Genomic DNA, 24034 nt, shown 5'->3' with positions numbered 1-24034 from the left:
CCTGCATGGCAGAAGGGGGGTTGGACTGGTTGGCCCTTGCAGTCTCTTCCAACTCTATGATTCTATGAGGTCAGACGCATCACTGCCAGGACCACAAGGAGCCCTAAGTGTCCAGCCAGCCTCCTTCCCCGACTTGGTTTTGGCAAAGTTAACAGGGTTCAGCGCCCTCCTCAGCCAGCCCCCCAGCAGTGTCCCCCTTTGTATGGGGACCTGGCAGTCTCCCCTAAACCTCAGCCTTGCCCTCACAGTGGCTGAGCCCCTCTCCCTCACCCCGTCTTTCTTGTCCCGTCCCAAGGCACCGTGGAGGAACTCCATGGAGACATCCTCGTTCTCATCCAGCCACTGCATGACGAAGGGCTCAAACCACCTGCGAGGGAAAGAAGGAGGGAGGATAGATGGGAAGAGGAGGTTCTCCCCCTACAGCTGCCCCCAACCTCAGCAGCCCCCTCCCACCCAGAAGAAGAAAAAGAACAGCAGGGCTCCCTGGGGACGGAAATGCTCATGAATGTTGGTGGGTTGGGAGGCCAGAGCAATGGGCCCCCCCCTTGCAAGGGATGGCAGCCTAGAAAAGGGGAGGGGGCAGAGATCCAGGGGACCCACTGCCCTTCACCCCTGAGCCTAGGATGGATGCACTGTGGGATTGAGCCGGGCACTGCACTCAAATGGGGGATTTGGTTCAAGGTGAAGCTGTTGGCTCATCCAGAGCCCCCCCTTTGGCCAACAGCTAAGCCGAAGTGGGCACCAGTGACCCCCACCCCACCCCTGAGGGTCTGTAGAGCAGGAAACAGAGAAGCCCTTTCTGGAGCAGCCGTTCTCCTGCTCCAGAAAGGGCTTCTCTGTTCCCATCTCTCTCTCTCAAAACAAAAAAACAGACTCTGGTCTGTTCCGAGGGGGTGTTGTGTTTAAAAACACTTTTTGGATGGGTGTGCAGCATGTTGTGGGCCCCTGGGAGTCAAAATGGCTGTCCCCTACCTGCCTTGGTCATTTTCCTGGACCCCATTTGTTGGGGGACAAAAAAGGGGGGGGGGAGCAGGAAGTCACTTCTTTTTTTTTTTTCTGCAAAGAGGTCAGGCCCTGAAATGCCAAGAAGCTGCACAAAAACAAGCTGTGTGTGTGTGTGTTTGTGCCAAGGACCCCCGCCACAGAAGGGCAGCCACCCAGCCCAGCCGAGGGAGCAGAGACTGGATGGGGCCGTTGGGGGACTCCCACAGGGTGTCACGAAGCCTGGCAGTCTGGAACCCAAGGACACAGGAAGAGGGTGGGAGGGTGTCCTGTGGGCACGCAGCCCTGGGAAAGGGGCAAGCTGCCCATGCCTGGCCTGTGCCCATGGGTCTCTGTGTGGGCACTCTTCCTGAGTGCCTCTCCCTCTGCCCTCTTTTGCCTGGGACAGCTGCTGTTATGGACAGAGACCCTCCTGTCTCTGCTGGGGCCTTGCCCAGGACATGACGTGGGCCCCCCCAGCAGTTTCCGCTAAGCACAGTGGATGGAGAAGGGCTTTGGGGGGAATGGCTGCCGGCTTTTGTCTCTCTGCCGCAAAAGGTGCCCAGGAAAACACAGACCTCCAGAAGAAAGGGCCTTTAAAGTTCGGAGTGCACCTCCGCTTCAGTGGACTCTGGCTGCAAGGATGTGCCAGATTAATATTTAAAGGAAAGGGAGATCGGCAAACAGAATGAAAGCTCTACTGGGACTGCTCCTCTTCTCTTCCCTGCCCAGTGGCACTTTCGGCTGCCCCCAGACCCCCCGACCCCCCTGTGCCCCTTCCCCAGACTTACAGGGAATACTCGGGCGCAGCCTCTCGGAAGGAGGAGAGTTCTCGCACGTATTCATTATAAAACCATTTCACTTTGAAGTGCAAATTCATATAATCTGTGCTCTTGCATAACCGCTGCTTTTCATGCTCTGTAATGGAACACAAGAAAATAAAAGGAAAATATTTAATAAAACTGCAGCCGTAAATAAAATTACAGTATCCCGGAGCACATTTTAGCTCCAGCAAAATAAATCATGCCAGACTTTAGTATTGAAAACAGGTGAGTCTTCAGCAGGACCAGGACCAGTGGGATGCATCTCATAGTGCCTGCCGGATGGCTACAAAGGCAGAGGGCAAGTGGCCCCACAAGACCTGTGTTTGGAAACCATCTGGGTGGCCTGGGCTGGCTTGGACCAAGGCTATCCTCTCCTGTGTGGGCACTGCCTTCACCCAGTGCCCCCTATCTGGCTCCCTCTTCTCAGGGGTGGGTTGACCTCCTGAGGGTCCGATCTAGAGCCCCCCCCAGGCGGAGGGGAGAGGGAGTCTCTGGTAAGGCTGTAATAGGAGACACCCCCCTCCCCCCGAAAAGCCCCTTCCCCAGAACAGCCTGCCTTTGTCAACCTGCCAGAGACCATCTGGGATTTTCTTGGTTCTTGGGTGACACCTGGCTGAATGAAACTACGTGTGAAAAGGATCTAGAAGTCCAAGTAGACCACAAGTTGAACATGAGTGAACAGTGTGATGCGGCAGCTAAAAAGGCCAATGCTATTTTAGGCTGCATCAATAGAAGTATAGTGTCTAGATCAAGAGAAGTAATAGTGCCACTGTATTCTGCTCTGGTCAGGCCCCACCTAGAATATTGTGTCCAGTTCTGGGCACCACAATTCAGAAAGGACATTGAGAAACTGGCGCGTGTCCAAAGGAGGGCGACAAAAATGGTGAAGGGTCTGGAAACCATGCCCTATGAGGAACGACTTAGGGAGCTGGGGATGTTTAGCCTGGAGAAAAGAAGGTTAAGAGGTGATATGATAGCCCTGTTTAAATATTTGAAAGGATGTCATATTGAGGAGGGAGCAAGCTTGTTTTCTGCTGCTCCAGAGAACAGGACCCGGAACAATGGATGCAAGCTACAGGAAAAGAGATTCCACCTGAACATTAGGAGGAACTTCCTGACAGTAAGGGCTGTTCGACAGTGGAATGCACTCCCTCAGAGGGCGATAGAGTCTCCTTCCTTGGAGGTCTTTAAATAGAGGCTGGATGGCCATCTGTCAGGGATGCTTTGATTTGGATTTCCTGCAAGGCAGGGGGTTGGACTGGATGGCCCTAGTGGTATCTTCCAACTCTATGATTCTATGATTCTATGATTCTTCCACCAAAGTGCAAAGATAAAACCAGTGAGTCTTCAAGGTGCTGCCCCCTTTCCTCCCCACACCTTTCCTCCCTCTATTCTCCTCCCTCTGACTCCCTTCTGACTCAGGCCTCAGCAAGGACCCCAAGAAGGACCAAGGCAACAGTAAAGCCTGCCCATGGCCTCCGATCCTCCATGTCTCAGGCCCCAGAGGGAGCCAATGGGGCCCTTGAACTGCCCATGCTTCCTAGGAAAGAGTGAACCGAAAAACACTGGAGTTGCCAGGGAGGCTGCCCAGTCTAGCTTCTCTCACCTCCTTTGCCCCATCGTCATGTCTGCCCAGCCTGGTTTTTGCCATGGCTTGCCCAACAAAGGCATTGCCACATCTCAAAAACTGGCACACAATTGTGTACCCTGTTCAGTTGGCCTCATAAAAGCATCCACCTCGCAGGGATGTTGGACACTGACAGACGTGGCCAGGGTGAGTCTGGAGCCCACCTTGGTGTTTGGCTGTGGCTTTGAAGGGGTAATTGCACAGCCCCTCTGCCGGGAACACAGGGGTGCTTCCCTCAGCCCTTTCCCTCCTGAGAGAGGCAAGCATCCACGCACAGCAGCCAGGAACCAAAGGAAGCTTTGCGCTGTGCCATCCCTGAGAAGCTGCCAACACTGCCTCCTTCCTCGTCTGGCAAATGGAGGACAAGGAATGCCTGCCCCCCAGAAGTAGCAGCAGAAGGACAGGGAGGGCTGGACTTCAGGTACCCCACTGGATGGATGGCTTGGAAGACCGCCTGGCAGCACTCAGGTCAAAAAGGAGGCTTCAAGGCAAAGCCAGCATGGCTGCATCCCTGCTCTCAAGGTGACCAGGAGCCTGCCCTCCTCCGCTTGCCCATCTGTGCCACCTGTACAACTGATGCCAGGCTCCCTCCTTGCAAGATAGGAAGCTCATCCCCAAAATCTGTCATTTTGGGCAGGAGATCAGAACGTACGGTGGGCAAACGAGAGGCCTGAATTCATTTATAAGTGTCACTAAAACGTGACTAACTCCCAGCTGGAGTGTGCTGAGTGGATTTCGCTGGTGAAATTTGGGAGGCAAGTGGGGGAGGACTGGCAATTGATGCTTTGCCACTCTGCTAATCTTGTTGTAAAACACAACGTTGCTCTGAGTATGACAGGATTTGAGAGAAAGGGCTTAAATACTATAGAAAATCAACAGATATCTGACAGATGCACATGGCTCAATAGAGGTTATATTTAAATAAGCCATATTCTGATCCCCCCCCCCCCCACAAGCAGGAGACAGAAAGAGGAGGAGGAGGAGGAGGAAGAAGAAGGATGGGTTTGAAGGAGCAGGGAGAGTGTGGCCAATGATGCCCCCCCCCCTTGCCAGATGCTGCTGCTGCTGCTTCTGCTGCTCCATCTCCTGCTTCCATCTCAAACCTGCCTGAGATGCAAGCCAAAAGGAAAGCAGGTTCTCCACTGGTGCAAGGGCCAAAGGAGATTCCCGGATGGGCACCTCTGCTCCCCTCTGGTGGTACCAGTCCCTCACACTAAGCTGGGAACGCAGGGGGCACGGCTGCAAGCGAGTGAGTCCATGGGAACAAAAGCACCAGGCTGTGCCCCACATCCCTGTATCCAGAAGCCATGCAGAACAATGCCATGGGCACTATCCAGAGCAGACTTTATCTGGTTTTAGACCCAGGAAGCCTGTGCCGGACTGTCCTTTGGTAGTGGCAACATCCTCCTCCTCCTCCTTGGCCTTGCTCAGCTCCCTCCCTGCCCCGCTCCACCTTCCTCTGTCCAAAGGACTTTGGAGACGTCGCCTCAGGACATCGCAAGGGAGGCCTCTGTCCAGTTGTGACAGCTTGCCAAGTTGCTCCCACTCCAGTTTAGAACCATGTCAAAAGAAATGACCCAGCGTATACATTAATGAGAAGGAAAAAGACAGAGAGGAAGGAAGCTGCTGTCGTCGCTCATCCCATCGTCCCAAAGCTCCACTGGAGGATAGCTTGACCAGAAACTCCTGGGCAGCTGGGCAACCCACTCCAAGGAGGACGAGGAGCCCAAGGGCAGCGTTACCACCATAGGTGCTGCCCACATGGGCCAGTCTCTTCTGGCCACCGACAGCATCCACCTGGGTGTGGAAAGGAGAGGGAGGGCAGGGGCCGATTGGGTCTCCTGCTACCAGCCCTTGGCCCACTGGAGTCCCAGCTGCACCCCCAGGCAGCTTCAGGAATGGGGCAAGCTGAGGGGCTGGGGTGACTGTACATCTCACCCCTTTTTCTAAACCAAGATCTCTTTTTTGACCAGAAAGGAGTGCAGCTGGAAAACAACCAAAGGACACCCTTTTTGCAGAAACACAGATCCTGCCTGCCTGCCTGCCTTCCTCCCAAAGTCTGCCCTGGTTCACTCAGGGTGCACCTCAAAAGCTCCTCTCTTTCTGTCAACATGACGTTGGGGGTGCTGGAAATGAGCTCCTGGGCAGAGGACAAATGGGGAGTGTCTGCTGCAATCACTGGCCATCTCCAAAGCATCTCCTGCAGCTGAAAGGTGGAGCTGCTTCTCTAGTCTCTCCGAAATTTCATGGGTCTGTATGATTCCAACAAGTTGTATAACATACGGTACAACTAATGGCAGTGTGTTGCACTGTGGTGTTTTTGTGTTGGGGGGGGGTATTTTTCGAAAAGAAGGTTGCTCTTTTAGCAGCAGCCTTTGGAAACACTCACCAAACCTAAAATATGGCTGCATTTGAGTTTGTTGAGGCTTTTTAAAAAATTTTTTTGGAGAGGAGTGAAATCTCAAGCCCTAACTCCCAGGGGTTCCCTTGGGTCTGTCTTCCCTTTCAGGGGGAGCCCAGAAGCTCAAAATCTAAAGGGGCAGCAAATTGGTCAAGGCAGCGGCAGTGGCGAGGAGGTGGGGACACTGTCAGCTGGCTCCTCCTAACTGCCCCTCCCTGCCTCCTCCCCCCCAGGTGTGTGGTGGGGAGGGGAGAGCCCCCCTCTGCCTCCTCATGTCCTCGCTGACCACAAAACTCTAGAAAAGAAACCTCATCAGTCCTTGCAGCCACTGCCTTGTTCCTCCTCTGCTGCCTTGCACAAATCCTTTGTGAAAGGAGGTGTATTTGGCTGTGCTCCAAACCAACCACTGAATTTGAGTCACTTAAAAACCACCCTCTGCAACAAGCAGGCATGATGCAAGCTGACAGCACCAGGCAGGGGTTCTTTTCTCCCACGTTTTGGACCATGGCTGAACTACACACAACCAGTAGGTACATACCCTACAGAACGGGAGGAATGTGGCCCAGAAACAGAGGTGGGCTTTGCCAGAATCTATGGTCAGGGGTTGGGATCCAGAATGTCGCACTGTTAGCTCTTGCCCTTCCCTGGCACAGGGGATGCTGGGCTGCTCCCTCCAGCCGGCAAAAGCACACAACCCTCTGGTGAGTGGGACTGAGGGGGGAATAGGTGCCATGCCACCAAGCGGGTAGATGTGGAAGGAGAGCATCAAGGAATCATTCTGCCTGTGGAGTACAAACCCATCCCAACTCAGAGTAAAAATGTGGTTGCGAGGGCACATGGCACATGAGGGGCTGAGAGTATTGCTCTCTTGGCCTGGTTTTCTCTTAGAGGAAAACTCCTCCCTTTGTATGATGGTCCTTCTCTCTGGGCTGCGGGTGGCTCCGAGGGCACGCTCCCCAACTTCATGTGCCGAGTGGCATTTGCCTGTTTTCTTACCTTCCAGGGCATACTTCATGTCCTGGGCAAAGAGGGTCCATGTGATCTCTGCACTGACTTTGCCCATGTTCAGCTCCTGCGGGAACCTGGAAAAAGCAAAGATGGGGCCTGCATCAGTTGGTCAGTCGGTCAATGAAAGAGTCACATCCCGCCCTAAACTGGGAGTCCTCAGGGTGATGCGCACAGCACAAGCACAGCAAAGATGAAATAAAAGGATTTGACCACAACAGGTTGCTGAAACGGGATCAGTAGCTCTCTGCTGAAGAGCAACCACTTGCCCAGGACATGTCCTGCAACAAGCATCAAGCCAGCCACGTGTCACAAGAGTTTCCGGTTATCACAGAGCCCAAGAGGTTCCTAGCTAGCGCCCTCAGGTGTGGCTGCTGAAGTCTCTGAGGACCACCACAATCCTGGCACTCTCTGCTCCGCTACCTCCAAGTCCCCTTTGTCGTCTCCATCAGGGACCCAGAGGCTGGGCAGCTGGGTGGGCAGGACACTGGCAGTATACGTGTTCTCTTTTTCTGGTCCAACACAAGGCACTCCCCTCAAAACTGACATCAGCATCAATAGGCTTCATTGTGGGCATTGGCCATTCCTGCCCCCAGCCCAGCTGAATACCTGGTTATGAATACCTGTATTTTATGTGAGTGCTACACAATCCCCATGCCAAATAACAACATTGTGCAACACATGCCAAAGACTAGGTGCCACTGCAAAAGGCACAATACATGCACAATCACAATGCACAATATAGTAGAATGCATAACCACAATGCAAAGTATAGGACACACAACACAATGTACCAAGCACAATACAAAGCACAACCACAATGCAAAGTATAGGACACACAACACAATGTACCAAGCACAATGCAAAGCACAACCACAATTCAAAGTATAAGATGCACAACCACAATGCACAAAGCACAATGCAAAGTACAGGATGTACAACCACCATTCACAATGCACATCTGTAATGCAAGTTATAGGCTGCACAATTGCAACACGCAATGCACAATGTGTGTCTTGGAAAAACAAGGCACCGACAAATATGCTGCTTGTCCATTTCTGCTGCGGTGCCTAGTGGAATCTTTCCATTGCATAGTGTGACTTTCCAATACCATAAGCGCAGCATGATTTGCACATGTGAACACCCCTAACAGAACCCCAGCCCTAGTCAGGCCCTACAGCCAAAGCCCAGCCTTGCTTTGTGTGTGTGTGTGTGTGTGTGTTTTACTGTGGACCAAGCTGGCATTGAGCAGAGGCACTGACAGATGGGTCGCCAGGGAAGCCTAGCTCTTGGAGGAAGGGTGAAGGACAGAAACACCAGCCAGAGTCATGTACCGATCCCACCCTCCCCTCTGCACCCCTCTTGGCCACAGACATTGTGGGGCTTCATGGGGTTTGCAAGTACTCTTTTGCTGCCTGAGGTGAGAGCAGCCTTCTCCATTCAGTGGAAATGCCCAACTTGTAAGAGGGCAGTCAGGGATTAGGAAAAACACAACACCTGGGTTGCAGGCAACCTCTCCTGGGAGAGGAGCCAGTTCTGCCCTTGTCTCAGGAGTGTTTGAAGCTTACTGAGATCACTTCATGTTTTGGCCCAGGAGGGCTCTATTCTTTCTGGGTCAAGCTTTTTTAGACCTTTGAGAGCTGCATGACCAGCTTGCATTTCAGTCATGCTTGCATGTGAATGGGCAAACACTCTGCCTCTGACTAGGGTTGCCATAAGTCAGGACCTCCAAACCGGGACAAATGTAGGACAAATGTAGGGCAACATTTTCAAATGTAGGACACTTTTTTTTTACAAATGGAGGACATGCGAAAAAATTCAATGATTTTTTTAAAAAAATGTTAATATAAATGCATGTTTCTTAGGCATGATCAAAATGGAGGACATTTTGGCATTATTCCTAGACAGATGGCAGAAATGTACTTCCCTTTCTGGCCAAACACCCCCCCTCCAATTCCAAAACACACAACAGCACATTTGGGCATTTGACATGGCTTCTTGCATATTTCAGAGGCTTATTGCATAACCAATCCCTTTGGGTTTAACATTTAACATGGTTATATATTTAACATAGGTTATTACATATTTCAGTTGCTTATTCCATAACCAAGGTCGTCATAAGTTGGAAAGGAGTTGAAGGTACACAGAACAGCAGCAACAACAACAGAGGAGGAAGAAGAGGGGAGAAGAAAAATGAAGGAGAAGGAGAAAGAATAGGAAAAATAATATAAAAATAAGAGGAGAAGGAGGGGAAGAAGAGGAGGAAGAGTGGAAGAAGCAGAGGAAGAGGAAGAGGAGAAGAAGAAGAGGAGGAAGAAGAGGAAGAAGGGGAGGAAGAAGAGGAGGAGGAGAAGAAGAAGAGCAGGAGGAGAAGAAGAGGAGGAGGAAGAGGGGGAAAAGAGGAGGAGGAGGAAGAGGAAGTAGAGAGGAAGAAGAAGGGGAGGAAGAGGGGAAGAAGAGGAGGAGGAGAAGAAGAAGAAGAAGAGGAGGAGGAAGAAGGGGAGGACGAAGAGGAGGAGGAGAAGAGAAGGAGGAGGAAGAAGAAGAGGAAGTAGAGAGGAAGAAGAAGGGGAGGAAGAGGGGAAGAAGAGGAGGAGGAGGAGGAGAAGAGGAGGAGGAAGAAGAAGATGAAGAAGAAGAAGAGGAGGAGGAGGAGAGGAAGATGAAGAGGAGGAGAAAGAAGAGGAAAGGCTTTTTTCCCTGCCTGGGCTCCGTCCTCGGCGGCAGAGCCCAGGCAGGGAAAGAATCCTCCCTACAGGGAGGCATTTTTCCCCGCCTGGGCTCGATCCACAGCAGCGAGGCCCAAGAAGGGAAAGAAGTCTGGCCTCGTCGAGGCTTCTTTCCTTCCCTCGGCTCCATTCCTGGAGGCCAGTGGAGCCAAAGAGGGGAGAGAAGCCCCCCGCCAAAGGAGAGAGGCCTACACAGGCCTCTCTCTTTCCCTCGCCACCACTGTTGCAGACTTTGCAACAAAGCCCAGGGGCGGGGCAAACCCAGGACAAAGGGCAAACCGGGGCGGGACCGTGCAGACCCGCCCAAAACCGGGAAAGTTCCACCCCCAGGCGGGATATGGCAACCCTACCTCTGACCCACTGGAAAGGTGGGAAGCAATGGAAGAGGGAGGAGGTCTTTTCCATCAAGAAGGACCGCCTCGTTGTCTGAAGAAATACATTCTGGGATGGGTAAAGCATTTCAGGCTCCGTGAAAGGCCCAAAGTGTCAAACTATGAAGAGGGTGATACTTCTCTGGACCTCCCTGGGTGTTTTGCCCTTCTTTTCTGCCCCTTTCTGGCAAACAGGGAAGCTGCCAGAGAGCCAGATCAAACCTGTTCTCAGCAGCTTTGGATGACCCAGTTCATCCCAGCTTCAAAACACAGTTCTTGGGAAAGCCATCCCCCCTAACTTATTCTGGGGAGGGGGATCTGACCAGGAAGACCCACAATGCAAGTAGCAGCAGAGGCCCTGTGAGAGTGGAAAGAAGGAGCTCTTAATGCATTCCCCATGACTCGGTGCTGGATAATCTTTTCCAGATTATTTTGCTTTCAGAAGCGCTGCGCAAATTTGGCATTATAAAAATAACCCCTGTATTTGCTGATATTAATTCCTCCTGGGAATCTGGCGCGCAAAAGCGGAGGAGGCTCCCACGCCTGTCAGGGGCAGCTGGAATTATCAGGAGGGTCTTGCTTGGAAGTGGCACTAGGCTGCCCTCTGAAGAGCTGCCCCCATAACAAGGGCCAGGGGTCGCCACACAGCCAGACACTGCGGCGAAGCCACTGTCCCACAGATTGGTGACTCCTTGGCCATGGGCTGCGTGGTCAGGAGCCTGGGTGCCCTCCTCTCTTGACAGCCAGGTGGATCGGATGGGAAAAACAAGGTAGCTGGCATGGCAGATGGACAGGCGTCTTCCTACCCTTTTGCATGGAAGGGCCAAGAGGAGTCTCAGCCTCATAAGCATCTCACTGGCCACGCAACCCCTCCGAAACAAAAACAACCCAGTCCCAGGGTCTCTCCTGCAGTCCTTTGCCCTCCTCTTACAAAAAAGAGCTCTCCTTACTGGTTCAGGACTGGCGTGTAAGCTGTCTTATCCTCATCGATGATGGTGACCATGAGGGTGATGAGCTGCGTCCAGAAATCCAGGTTTTGCATTGACGGGCCCTGCTCCTCTCGGGGGACATCTTGCTTCTTGCCCTATTGCCAAAAAAAAGAGTGAGTGAGAGAGAGAAAAAGACTTTCCATTCCATGGCTTCTCACAAAGCAACAGCTAGAAAATTCACAAGAGGAAGGCCTGGCCAAGGCAGAGGTGGGAATGAAGCACCTGCCATCCATTCCAACTCCTCCTCCAGTTCTCTCCTGATGGGCAAAGGCCACCCCACCATGGCTACTGGTGTGTGTGGGAATCCTGCCCTGGCCCAAGGTGGATCTGGGTGGCCATTCTATGGGATGGTGGTGCCCATGCCCCCAGACTTTGCCTGGCATCCCCAATGGCACTTCCCACTACCTGGGCAAGGCAGGGTGCGTTTCAGGATGGGCAGAGACAAGGGACATGGGATGTGTGCAGGAAAGGGGGGCTACTATTTGTATTCTGCCCCCACTCCAAATGTGTCTTCATCTACCCAAAGCCACTCAAGAGAAAACACCCGCAGCCTCGCTCAGCAGTGAAGCCTGAAAACTCTCTTCCAGAATACCTGGAGCTTTGGCCCAGGGCTGCTCCTGCCAACCCCCTGCTTGCCCTGCCACCCTTCCTGAGGACCTTCCCTTTCCAGCCACCATCACAGAGCGGGCAAGCGAGCATAGAGGCTCCATCCCTCAATCAGGGCCCATTGCCACGCTCACGTCATGCAATGCCCTCTGCCACAGGCTCAGGCCTCCTCTTGAGTTTACTCCCTAGGAAGTCCTCCCAAGCAAAGCTCCCCAAAATATCCAACAACTGAACACTTTCATCTCTCTCCTCAGCTCTGCTTCGTAGGCAGCAGAGGCATCTCAAGGTTAAAACACAGCCAAACATGAAACAGCTGCAAGAACAGATCTAAAGGAGTTGCATAAAGGAAACTCTTTCCTTTGAATTGCCCTTTAACATCAGTTGTTGTTCCCACTGAGGTAGGAACAGAACAGAAATTGCCATTAAGGAAGAATTAATGGTAATGAGCAAGAAGCCCACATGGTTTGACCCTCCAGACCAGAAGCTGTCTTCAAATGCCAGCCCCAGCCCCTTTTTCTTGCAAGAAGAACAGCAGCCTAACCCAGACCAGAACCCAAACGAACAGAGAAGGACCCTGGGATACCACAGTGAAGCAACTCAACTGTGAGACCAAGTGAGCAAAGGGAGGCAGGTCCACAGCCCAGCTCCCACTTGGAAGCCAGCATTGTGATGGTGCATCTGCAGCCCCACAGATGGACGATGAGTGGCACCTGCCTGCAAGGCACCTGCTGAGGTTTTGCTGTGGCTGTTCTTCTGTGCTCATCCCTCTTGTAAGCCCCAGGGAGAGTGAGGCATCACCCACGAAAACAAATGTCTTTGCCCTGCAGGCTGAGGTGGGTGGAGATCTCCTTACACTGCAGCCAGTCCCTAGAGCAATGCTGACCATTAGCCAAGTGCTGCAGTGCTCTGTGTGATCCACAGGGAAATGGCACCAGGAAGCCACAGCAAAGCGAGAGCCATGGGAGAGAGACAGAGAGGGAGGCAGGGAGGGTGGCTCCAAGGCTCCTTGGCCATGAAGGCTGTTGGGAGTGAGGCAGTTCTGTGCTTGAAGTCCACTAAGGGAAAGTTCTGGAGGGCCCCCAGATGGATATCAGCTGGGATCCACCCCCCCCCCCCCCCCCCCCACCCCTCTTTTTTTTTAGGACGGCCAGCAGCCCCCCCCCCCCCCGCCACGCCATGCCACCTGTGACCTTTTCAAATGCTGCCCATCAAGTGGCTTTGGCACATCTGAGTCTCATCTGTGTCCTTCTTGCACAAGGAGAGCTTTGGCGGCTCTAATGCTCTGCCTTTGGTAACTCATGGCAAGCATCTTTCAGAGCAGAACGCTTGTCCACATCTGTGAGTCGTTTCCTTGTGCCAAGCTGAGATTGAAGAGCTAAATCATGCTTCCATTTCAAAATTCACAAGGGTTGAGGACTCTGGCAAGACAGCTGTTCTGATCCTTGTAAACGGGGCAAACAGGGAGAATGTCCAAATGCCACTCAAAGCTTAAGCCGGGAAGAAAACAAGGGCTATAAAAGGCAGCAGGAGCGCTCCAGACATGATAAGGGCTATCGTTATGTTGCATCGGTGAATTCTTGCTCTGCAGCAGAACCAGCCACCAGTCATGACAATCCTGCCCATCAATCTCTTCAGGTTAATCCCAGGAATGACTCCTTCACATGTGCTGCAGCTGTCAGCAGATTAACCTCCTCCACTGCCATTGCTGAAACCAGGAAGGCAGGCAATTGGGAAAGCAGGCAGGCAGCCCTGAGGCCCCAACCCAGCCACACACACCGTCTGCTCCTCCGGCCCGGCCCCCAGAGACCCAGGTTCCTGCCTTCATGGGACAATGCAACGGAAAGGAAGAGGCTCCAAGCACAGCTCTCAGCCAAAGAGCCCCTCCATTCACATTTCCATGAAGGCCATGGCTCCCTCTTCCCACTTTGCCTCCTTCCAGTGGGCAGTTGGGAGGCAATCCCCTCTTCTCTCTGACGTTCATTTGAGCTGATCACATTGTCAGATTTGCCATTTTGGCTGCTGGGAGTTTTTTTTTCCATCCAGAGGATGGCAGGGAAGGAACGAGGCTGTCAGAACCTGTCTGCTTTTGTGGGCTGGACCGTGGTGGTGGATTTGGCTGCTGTGGAACTATTGGGAGCCATGTTCTGCTTGGAGCAGCAGCTGGTGGGAGCGCCACAAAGTCCACAAGAAGAAGGGTGTGCGGGTGGCAAGAGGTCTGTTCCTGGCTCCCAGAGGCTGTCAGTCCCTGGATCCAGAGGCTTTGCTTAGTTCCTGGGGCTCAGGTCCCTCCTGGTGGGTGGCATGACTAGTGGCATCTCTTCCGACTCCAGCAGTCCCAAGGAAGCCAGAAGTGTGATCCCTCCTCCCCACACAGCAACTGCAGCAGCTCCAGATCAATCTCAGGGCTGTGGCCTCATCTTCCCATGGAGACCAAGATCACCTCCATGGGTCCATCCCTCAGGAAATCAGTGGGCAGGAAGGAGGCAGCCAGGGCAGAGTCCCTCCATGGCAGAGCTGGCAAGGATCCTGCCCCCCAGCATGACTCCCACCTCAGGCATACTCCTCCCCAGGGCCCTTGGCCTTACCAGTGAGGTGCCAGGCAAAAGTGCCCCTGCCCCATCCCCTACTGCCCCACATCTCCCCAGAGCCTTTGGGGGCCACTTAGGATACCAGGCCTCTTTGAACCAGTCCATTTGGCTGACTTTTGCATCTGTTTCCTTGAGGATCCTTGAGGCTGCTGAGAGACACCAGGCAGAACCCCCTGAGAGAGTGACCACCTGGGCAGGAGGGGTCCTTTACCCCATTGCCCCCTCTGTGCTAATGGGGAGGCAGCGAGCCCTCACCTGGTCCATGAGCTGAGCATAGAGCTCATAGCAGTTGTCAAAAATGTACTTGTAGGTGGCATCCAAGCAGGCTCGGACACAGTCCTTGACCACAGCACTGGCCCGGGGGGGACTCTGCAGTTCCAGGACCTGAGGGGCAGAGAAGTAGAAGCCAGGATGAGCAAGAGCAAGGGGATATGGCCGGGATGGGGAATGGCCGGGGGGGTGCTTTTCTGGAGACCAGCTATGCCATGGAAGCCCCCTTTGCTTTGTGGAGGGTGATGGCCAATTTCCAAAATGATATTTTGGGGGACATGAGAAGATTCCTCTTTGCAGCAGTTGGGAACGGGGGACACTGGGGACCCCAAGAAGGCTTCTTGGTTGCCAGAGTACCAGAGGAGGCAAGGAAGGATTCAAAGATCTGGACCTGGGATGGATTCAAAGGGGCTTTAAGGAGCTAGAAGTTCACTGCCTCTTCCAGGTAAAATGGAAGAGTTTGCCAAGGCTGAACTGAGCCACCCTGCAAGAGAAGGGAAGTCTTTCTGAAACTGGGACCCCAGGGAATCCCGCCCCCCCCCCTTAAGAGCCTGAGTTGCATCTACATCATTGTCTGGATGGGAGTCACCTCACTGTCCAGCCCCAAAGGGACGAGAGAGGCTCTCTGAGCCGTGCCTCCAAATCTTGTTTTAGGCACTGCTTTGCAATGACTATGTTACCTTCATGCGGAAAAACGTGATGCTTGTCAGCAGATCCACTGTTGACTTCAGGTCCTGAAGTCTCTCAGGGCTGCTGGCAGGGAAATTTTCCTGAATAGGAAGAGAACAGGAAAGGCCCATCACCCACAAAGAGGCCAGCCAGACCACCCAGCGGAGCAGGGTCCCCCTTGCCTTGGCCCAGCACCTACCTGTCCACTCATGTGTCTAAAATGTGGGGAGGAAGACGCCTGCAAGTTTCAGGTCCATCAACAAATGTCACTCTACTGCAAAGCATGAGCCTTGCAGGGTGTGAGCTTTGCTTTAGGCCTCCTCACAAAGGAAAGGGGGCCAGGAAGAGCGGGTCCCAGGAGGGGTTCCTCTGCTCTGCAATGGGGCCTGGCAGTGGGATGAAGAGCACCCCGTCCTCTCTTCAGCCCCCACTCCCCAGGAAGGAAGTGCTGCGCCAGAGACTCCTTTCTGCTGGAGTGGAGGAAAGATGCCCTACCAGGTTGTCCCTCACTTGAAGGACACAGAGGAAAAGGTCTTATCTCCTGAATAAAGGGGACCTTGGGCAAACGCAGCTCCGCTAAGCCCGTAATGTTTCTCACCATCGCCCCAGAGGAAAGCTAGCGGGGCCCCTTCAGGCCTTGCCCCATCTGCAGCCCTTACCCTGTACTTGGAGAGGTCAATCCTCAAGGAATTGTGCAGCTGGTCCAGCAGTTTAATGAACTTTTCTCTCTGCAGAAAAAGAGAGAAACAGACAGGTCAGTGGGAGAAACCTTTGGAGCACTTGGTCTGCTCTACTGGCTTCATCACCAACCAACCCCTGCATCCTCAAAACAGCTGAAAGCACTGCACACAACTGGAAAGCACCTGAGCTGTCATTCAGCCCCCTACCTCCCAAAAAACAACAGACAGGCCTGAAAGTTGGCAGAGAGTGTGCCAGGCATGCCTCACTTCTGGCGGCTGGAGGCACGCTTCCATGCAGCCCGCAGTGGTCTGGAGGGCCTCCCTTGGGCTCCGCAAGGGTCCCTTGAAGGACACTGGCCCCAGGGAAGGCGGGGGATGGCGGCTCAGCAGCAAAGCACCCATGTTGCACCTGGGAGGCCTCAGCTGTAGCCAGCCACCCTAACCCAGTCCCTAGAAGAGGAGAGGGAGGCAGGAGATGGGCAGGTTTCACCCCAGAACACTGGAAACTGCCAAGAGCCACCCCTGGTGCCCAGCAGGGACTGTCCTGAATGGCTGGAGGTGGCAAAGAGTGGCTTCTCCAGGGTTTTGCCTACTTGTGAGACCTGGTGAGAGGTAAAGGGTGGCCCTATCCAGCATGGGGCCCAGTGTGAAATGGGATGCACATGGCTTCCCAACCCCACCAGGCACCCCAAGCTCTCCTATTGAGACAGTAGAGGGGCAAAAGTGCCACCCTCCCTCCCTGCAGGTTCTGGTTTTGCACACCTAGTGGTCTGGCACAGGTGGCCCCTCTTCCCTCCCAGCCTCTCTGTGCAGCTCGCCACCTTTACCAGGTCAGGGAAGAGCAGGGCTCAGTGGAATGCACTTTCCTCCAGAAGGTGGTCTTGCTTTGGTGGGCATCCAAAGGTTTTTGGTGTGTGTGCCCACCTGTGCTGGTGTCTTTGCCCTCTTACTAAGCACTTGTGTTGATGCAAAACCCCACTTTTGGACTAGGCCTGCCAGTCCTGCTCTTGCAGGCAGGCCTCTGGCATGAGAACAAGGGAGAAGCAGAGGGCCTGGCAGGACAAGGAAGAGCCTTGGAGGGCAGCAGGGAAGGCACAGGAAACACACCTTCACCCTCCTATTCTGGAAGAGCTGAACACCCCCTCTTGCAACCCCCCTTTAATTCTCGCCATTGCCACTCCTCGGCTAGACCTCAAGCACAGAGCGCTGCTTTTTTGTGGTCCTGGCATGGTCGTGGTGGCCATCTGCTGAGCCACAAATTGGATTGCTACTCGCGTCAGAGGCAAATTAGCATTAATGACCAGTGGGAAGGGGACTTGGGCTCCAAAAGATTAACATCAAAATGTTGGGAACAAGAAGGAAATAGGAACAAAGAGCAAAAAATGGGGGGCTGGGGCTACACAGAGTCTTCCCCTTGGAAGAGGAATCACACTTGGAGGAAGAGGCTTTCTCAAATCTCTCCTGCAGTTGGTATTAATGTCTGGAGAATCAAAAAAATGCTTTGGAAGGACCTTAGTGGGGCAGGCTTGGAAAACATTTTGAGTGGGCAGCCAACACGCTAAGACTTATGGGGGCTTTGGGGAAGCCATTGGCTTTGAAGGTGGGGGCTTCCCTCCCTCCTCCCATCCTGAGCACCTGAGCAGCTAAGAACCTCCTGCCCATCAAAGTGGAGTTTATGTAACAAGATTAGCTGTCTGCATAAGATCTGTGGGGGTTTTGGAGAATCTCATGAAGCCGTAAAGCCTAGACCAGGAGAGTCCTCTGTTCTGCCGCCAGGACTATTGTTACTCAAAACAGCGGGAATCCTGGGCCCTCTCTCAAATCAGTCAGTAGGAGATCTCATTGGTTCTTAAGGCTCTAAGAATGGGTTTCCTGCTTCCTTCCTCTCCCTTTCTTCCTTTTCGCTGTCCCTCTTCAACTGATTTCCTTGGCATTTGGCCCAGAGAAATCAGCCTTAATGAAGGAAAAGCCTCACATTCACTTTTGAATGAAGGAGAGGAAAACCCGCACTCACCCCAAAGTTGGTGGCAGCAAACCGATCCGAGGCCGAGACGTTGGTGGTGGCGGTGGTGTGTGCATAGAAGGCATTGATGTTGGCCAGCAGGGTGCTCATGACCGCTGGGACCCCTGGGCACATGTACTTGGAGGAGAGGCAGGAGAAATGCCTGCAAGGGCATAGAGCCAGAGAGATGCCAATGGGGTCCTGAGGGGGAAACAGTCTGCCCCCACCCCACGCACCCGAGGGCAGGATAGGGGCCCACCATGCCACTCAGAGGAGGGGGCCACATGGGTCAGAGAAGATGTGGGAAAGGAATGGGAGGGAGCCCTCCAAGCCACCTCCCCAACCATTAGCAGGCTGCTGGAAATACAAGAAATTCTTTATCAGGGAATAGGCCTGGCAAGCTCTCCTAGAGCACCCCCCTCCCATGGCACACTTTCTGTGGTGAAGCGGACTGAAGATGCCTCAGGTAGAAGGCATCCATTGGGGCAAGTCTCGACTGCACCATAAAAATTAATTAGTATGCAAATATCACTGTGTTTTTCGGAGGATGCCATCTTTACACAGAGCGATACGCCTTCCCAGGGCTCAGCTAAGGGATGGCATTAAGAACTGGCATTTCAACATTGGAATAAAATCAACTCAGTGTGTCAAAACACATTTTTGAGCACAGAGCTGCACCTCCTTCCCTCGTTGAAATTCCAGCCCTGCTGTCTTTCTGTCATTGCACAGAGAGGGAAGCTCAGCAGCCCATTTTCAGCAGAAGGTAGGAGGAGGAGAGATAGAAAGGGAAACACTTTGGGGAGTCCCCATTGCCCCCCAGGCAACCTGCACAGGGGTCCCTCCTGTCCTCACACCTCCTGTGGAGTTCAGGTGATGCAGCATGGATCCAGCCCGTGGAGGACTGCCAGCCAGATGCAGCTCCAGGGCCCCATGAGTGAAAGAAGGAACTTGGCCTGGGTGCAAACGGCAAGACTCACTCTATCTCGGTTGTCTGGCCAAAAAACTGAAGTGCCCCTGCTTCCCTCCCTCCTGAGAGTGGGGCTGCCAGGGGTCCAGGAGGGCAAAGGCTGCCAAAGAAAGAGCTGTGTGGGACTGCCTTCCTGGCCTTGGCCTGCCTGCCCCTGCCCGGACCACCCACAATTCTGCCCTCCAAGCAACGCCCACCCCAGGTGCCACATACGTCATTGCCTGATAGATGTACTCAATCCCATAACGCATGGCAAATTCATCCACAATTTCTTGTGCAGCATCATCAAAATACACCTTCCAGGCATCATCTCCTTTGACGGAGGGGATCTGCACCGCCCCGTTGAACTTCACCTCCGTCAAGTAGTGGAAGAGGCTCTAAAGGGAAGACACTTTTCACTTTAACTGGAAACGTCAACCTCCAGGCACCACTGGGAAAGACAATGATGCATCCCACTCAAGTTTTTCCAAGGTGTTCATTAATGCTTCTGTTACAATGATCATTGCACGATCAAGTCCCAGGAAAATCCTGGAGCCTTCCACTGACTGCCAGGACACTTCTGGCCATTTGGTGCCCCAATCTCTGCCCAAGGAGGCGACACAGCCACACTCTCTCCTGGAATCAGGCACCAACCCTGTCCTGGTCTTCCATGCTGCTAGGTGGTCTTGCTCAGGGATTCCCCAATGGGACTGCTCTCCTTCCTGAGCAGACCTCTGGGGTGGAAGAGGATCAGATCATGCTTGCGGGAAGGCTTTATCAGCCAAAATGTAACCCATCCACTCATGGGATGTTTTTTTCTTTGAGGGGACCCCTTCACCCAGCAACTGAGGTTGTGTCTGAGCTGGAGGATCCAGAGCCCCTGCCTTGTGGGGGGGGGGGAGAGATGGCCCCAAGCTGGACGGATTGGTCCTGGCTGTGCTCCTGCTGTGTGGCCCCACCTGCCCAGAGGGACCCCTGACAAGCAGGCAGGAAGGCAGGCAAGCAGGCAACCCCCTCCTCTTCGTCGACAAGGCCTTCCCACCCCCAGGAAAGTGGCCTCCAGTCCCCCACTGTCCTCTCTGGGATGAAGTCACCCCCCATATGCAAACACTCCTACCTCATGAAGGCAGGTGTACTGGATGTGGTATGGTGCAACCTTCTCCTCCCCCTTGATTTCCACGTTGAGCTTCAGCCGGATAGCCCCAGACACGGCAGATTTATCGGTGCGCTTGTCTGGGAAAGAGGGAAGAGGAAAGGTAAGCTCTTGGCTCTGGCAGGAACACACCGCAGGCAGCTAAGGGAGCAATGCTGCCACGCAGCCACAGTGCCTTCCACTCAAGGCAGGGTCTTGGTCCCACGCTCAGTCCATGCAAGGAGCTCAACCAAAGGAGCCCTTGAGCCATATCAGTGCACACACAACAGGGTGCACTTGGGCTCCTGGCACCTGGGTTTTATGGGGAAAGGCAGGCAAGGAGAATGGGAAAAGAAGCCCTGTGTGCCCAGCCACCTGCAAGCTCCTCTCCAGGCCTCAGTGAGGCTTCTGAAGAAGGAAGAGCTGGCACACGCAGGAGCAAAAGCACACATGGGGCGGTGCACTGGAAGGGGGGGGGGCTTGGAGAGCCCCTGCCAGGCACAGGAAGAGAACGTGGAGACCTCAAAGCAAAGGAAATGCCTGCCTGGAGGCACTGCCTGGGTACAGGGAAAGCCCAGCTTGGCACAAGGCAAGAGGGCAGCCCTCCCCTGCTCCCCTCCCATGGGGTGTGGGTCTGTGTGGGTCTGCATGGGTGCAACACCTTTGCCACTTACCGAGGTTGTACCAAACATCCATCTCTCCACTCAGTGTCCTCACTTCGATGATGGTCTGACCCAGGAAGTCGTCCGACTCCCTCTTGAAGTGTTGCTTCACCCGAGACTTGATGTCATCGTCTTCGTCCCATACTCGGACCTTGATGCGGTCAGTGGAGTTGTGGCACTCGCTGGAAAGTGGATATCGGCCCAGGCACAGATTACCTTCTGAAGTGCACAGCACAAGGCAAAAGCCCACCTGCCCCACCAGCGCTATGGCATGGAGGGTTTCCCTTGATCCTCTTTGGAAGCAGCAAAGAGACACACAAAGTCTCCCCACCAACAACACTATGAAAGCGCTTCCAGGACAGCAACCACAACCTTTGGAGGACGTGCGTCTCCCCCGTCATGTGTACACTAGGAGGATGGAGGCTCCCTAGAAGCTCCCAGAAGTCCCCAAGGGCCTTGACTGGCTTGCAGGGCCGACTGCTTCACGGATGGAGACCCCACGGGCAAGTTGTCCACAAAGGCAAGTTGGCACTGGACAAATGGGGGAGGGAAGATGGTGTAGGGGCAACTGGGTGGCCAGGGACCTGATCTGGGCAGTGGCATCTCCTCTGCTAGGATGGAAGCCACCCCATTGGAAGCCTGAGGCCCACCAGGAACCATGGGCCTGTTTTAGCACCTGCCTTGGTTTCTCCTTTGGTTATGAAATCCAAGCGCCTAGATTAAGGCAGGTTGCTTACGCTCAGTGGAGAGGAATAAAAACAGAAAACACTGGGCATTTCAGTCCAGGCCCTGATCCACTACAGGCAACAAACAGTGTCTGTGTGTATTTCACAGGAAGTAATTTATTTCCTGTCTCACCAAAGAGGCAGATTGCAAATCTAGGTCAATGCATAAACAAAACCTGGTTGCGGAGGCTTCTCCAGCCTCTTATTAAAGACTGTGTTTCTCCTCTAACGATGCCCCTGCCCCACCTGCCTCAGAAGCATGCAGAGGACGGAGGGAAGAGTGTGGGAGGCTGGAGTGGGAAAGCCTCACGGCAAGCAGCCCCCTGTCCCCCCCTGGGGCTGCCTGTCACATCACATCCCATGCCGTGCTCGCTCACTCAGGGCCTCCCTTAATAAAGGTTTGAGCCTGAGGGGGACAGGAGCCCCCCACTGCCCACCCTCCCCTCCCCAAGGGGTTTGCTCTGAGGTAGATTCACTCCGGCTCACATGTGGTGCTGGTCACCAGGAATTGGAAAGGATTCTACCCCATGGCCACGGCCACGGCCGGGACTCATCTGCCCCCCCCCCCTTGGCTTCCCACCCACTGTTGCATAGAGAATGGCCTTCCCAAGCTGGCATCCTTGGCATCCAGAGGTCTTCCCACAGAAACCACTGAGGGTGAGTCCAGACTAGCCTGTGGGTGTCCAGCAAGGCCACCAAGTGGGTCCAGGGGGCAGGAAAGAGGGGAAGAGCCAGGCCAGGCTGAAACTCAGAGGTCCTGGGCTCCATCTGTGGGGCATCTCCATCACACGGGTGGGAAAGGTTGGATGGATGGATGGACAAATAACTTGATGACACTGGGATCCATTTGGGGAGGGAACCCCAATGCTTCAGGCTGGTACCCATTCCTCCAGAAGAGGGAAGGGAACATTTTCATTGGTGGGGAGGAGGAGGATGACTTCTTTTGCCCACCCAAGAGAAAAAGCGGTGGAGGGGATAGAACAGAGGCAGTTGGCCCCACCAGTAAAAAGGAAGGGCCCCCAGCCTCCAAGTGCTGGGGCTCCTGCAGGAGGCGGGGGCGCTGCCAGACTGCTGCAAGTTCCCCAAAGGGTCTCAATGGCTCTCCTATCAGTCCAGCCCAGGCAGAAGCTCCTCTCCTGCATCTCCAGGATTTTGGGAAGGGGAGGGCAGACTAAGTGCCACTGTTATAATGGGGCTTGGGCACAGCAGCATGGACCATTCATTATATCTAATGGAAGGGGGGTCTGGACCCCACGGACCCCCCAGTTGGCTACGTCCCTGCTGTCCATCTGCTGAACACCCCCCCAAGCTTGGGGCCCTTCCAAAAGGGGATCCCTAGACTCTCTCCCCTTCCTGGCTCATGTGGGATCCACATAAGCATGGTCTGCAAGCCCTGCATCTGTTTATTACAGGGATGTGGGGGGAGCAGGATCTCTCTCATTTAACAGGCTTTGCAGTTGAAACTGCCAGCGGTGACTGTGCCTCCCATCTGTCACTGTGCACATGACCAGGAAGGTACGCTGCAGCCCCACTGAAGGCCTCTGGGAGCTGCAGGCACATGGCGCAGTAAGGGGCTGGCTGTTCTTCCTGGGGGCATAAATGAAATGTCCTTCAGGCCCTTTCCCTACACCTGGCCTACAAGGACTACAAGGGCAAGGAGAGATCATGACCAGAAGGAGTTGGGGAAGCATTACACAGAGCAGCCCAGCTCCAGCGGATCTCTGAGTGGATGCCACTGGCCTGTCCATCTCCATCCCTCCAGGACAGATGAAAGAGAAAAAGCAGCCCTGGGACAGAGAGCTGCCAGGAGGCGTGTTGGCACAGCTGCTGCCCCCACCGCTTGCCCCAATGGGGCCCTCAGCTGCACCCCTCCCCTACTGTAACCTGGGAGGCACAATGGTGTCAGGGCAAATGCCTGACATGCCAGCAAAGGAGGCTGCCCAGGCGAGACAAGTGTAGGTATCACACTGACCTGAAAGGCAAGTGAGGGGTGCAATGTTTCCCCTCAACTGACCACAAGGCATGATGAGTGGTCAGTGGTCAGTGGCAAGGAAAGTTGGGGGACTCTCTACTCCTCAAATCAAACTGGGCCTCTTCATTGGGGCAGAACCCGAAAGCCAACTATCTCAGACTGAGAGAGAGTCTGCTGGATGAAAACAGAGGAACATGATCCAGGTTGGAGAGGAGAAAACCAGGCTCATGGCACCAGAGGAAGGGGCCTCCTCCCCAACAGCACCAGCAGCCCCCTTTCTTTTTCCAAACTGTCTCCCTGCTACCGCATCCCCAAGACAGGATTATTCTCAAACCAAGCCTGGTCAAAGAAACAATTAGGATAATGTAAAATAAATCCATACTTGCAATCAGAAAGCCCTGCGCACTAAACCCTCTGCCATCGCTACTAATCTCGGGGCACTGAGCAGAGATGGAGCTGCGCAGCCACTAAACCCCGTCCCCCTCCATGCTGCACTCTGGCCGCATTTGCTAAAAGGCACCCAGGGAAAGAGAACAAGGAGGGGGAGGAAGAGGAGGAGGAATGGCTGGGAGGGTGGCTGGCTCTCCTCAAGCCCTCCATGATATTTGAAGCAGGATGGCAACTACAAAGCCCAAGTGGCCAAGTGGCCCTGGGCCTGAAAGGGCATCTGCCCTCCTCTTCCTCCTTTGGAGCTGCAGGGGAGCTCCAGACCAAGGCAGAGAAAGTGCTCCCCCACAGAGAGGCTGAGTAGCAGGTGGGACAGAGGGGGAGATCCAGCCCCCATCCACAGAAGCAGTTGGCAACCGCCTCCCCCCAGCGCAAGCGTGGGGAGAAAGGAAGCACTCTCTAGGGCCC

General features: G+C 54.1%; 1 protein-coding gene across 1 annotated transcript in view; it reads right to left on the bottom strand.

Moving 5' to 3' along the window:
- UNC13C (unc-13 homolog C) overlaps window positions 1–24034 on the bottom strand; it is a 71686-nt gene that overhangs the window by 14355 nt on the left and 33297 nt on the right. Inside the window, exons 11-21 of the mRNA XM_042474610.1 lie at window positions 20495–20664; window positions 19806–19921; window positions 18923–19086; window positions 17755–17905; window positions 15720–15788; window positions 15072–15161; window positions 14377–14505; window positions 10889–11022; window positions 6830–6915; window positions 1773–1899; window positions 271–367 (exon numbers count right to left, since the gene is read on the bottom strand). Of these exons, the coding sequence (XP_042330544.1) occupies window positions 271–367; window positions 1773–1899; window positions 6830–6915; window positions 10889–11022; window positions 14377–14505; window positions 15072–15161; window positions 15720–15788; window positions 17755–17905; window positions 18923–19086; window positions 19806–19921; window positions 20495–20664 (1333 nt within the window). The remainder of the gene's footprint in view (window positions 1–270; window positions 368–1772; window positions 1900–6829; window positions 6916–10888; window positions 11023–14376; window positions 14506–15071; window positions 15162–15719; window positions 15789–17754; window positions 17906–18922; window positions 19087–19805; window positions 19922–20494; window positions 20665–24034) is intronic.

Source organism: Sceloporus undulatus, chromosome 6 (assembly GCF_019175285.1).
Source record: "Sceloporus undulatus isolate JIND9_A2432 ecotype Alabama chromosome 6, SceUnd_v1.1, whole genome shotgun sequence".
NCBI classification, from domain to species: Eukaryota; Metazoa; Chordata; class Lepidosauria; order Squamata; family Phrynosomatidae; genus Sceloporus; species Sceloporus undulatus.
This window is presented reverse-complemented; position numbering and strand designations above follow the sequence as displayed.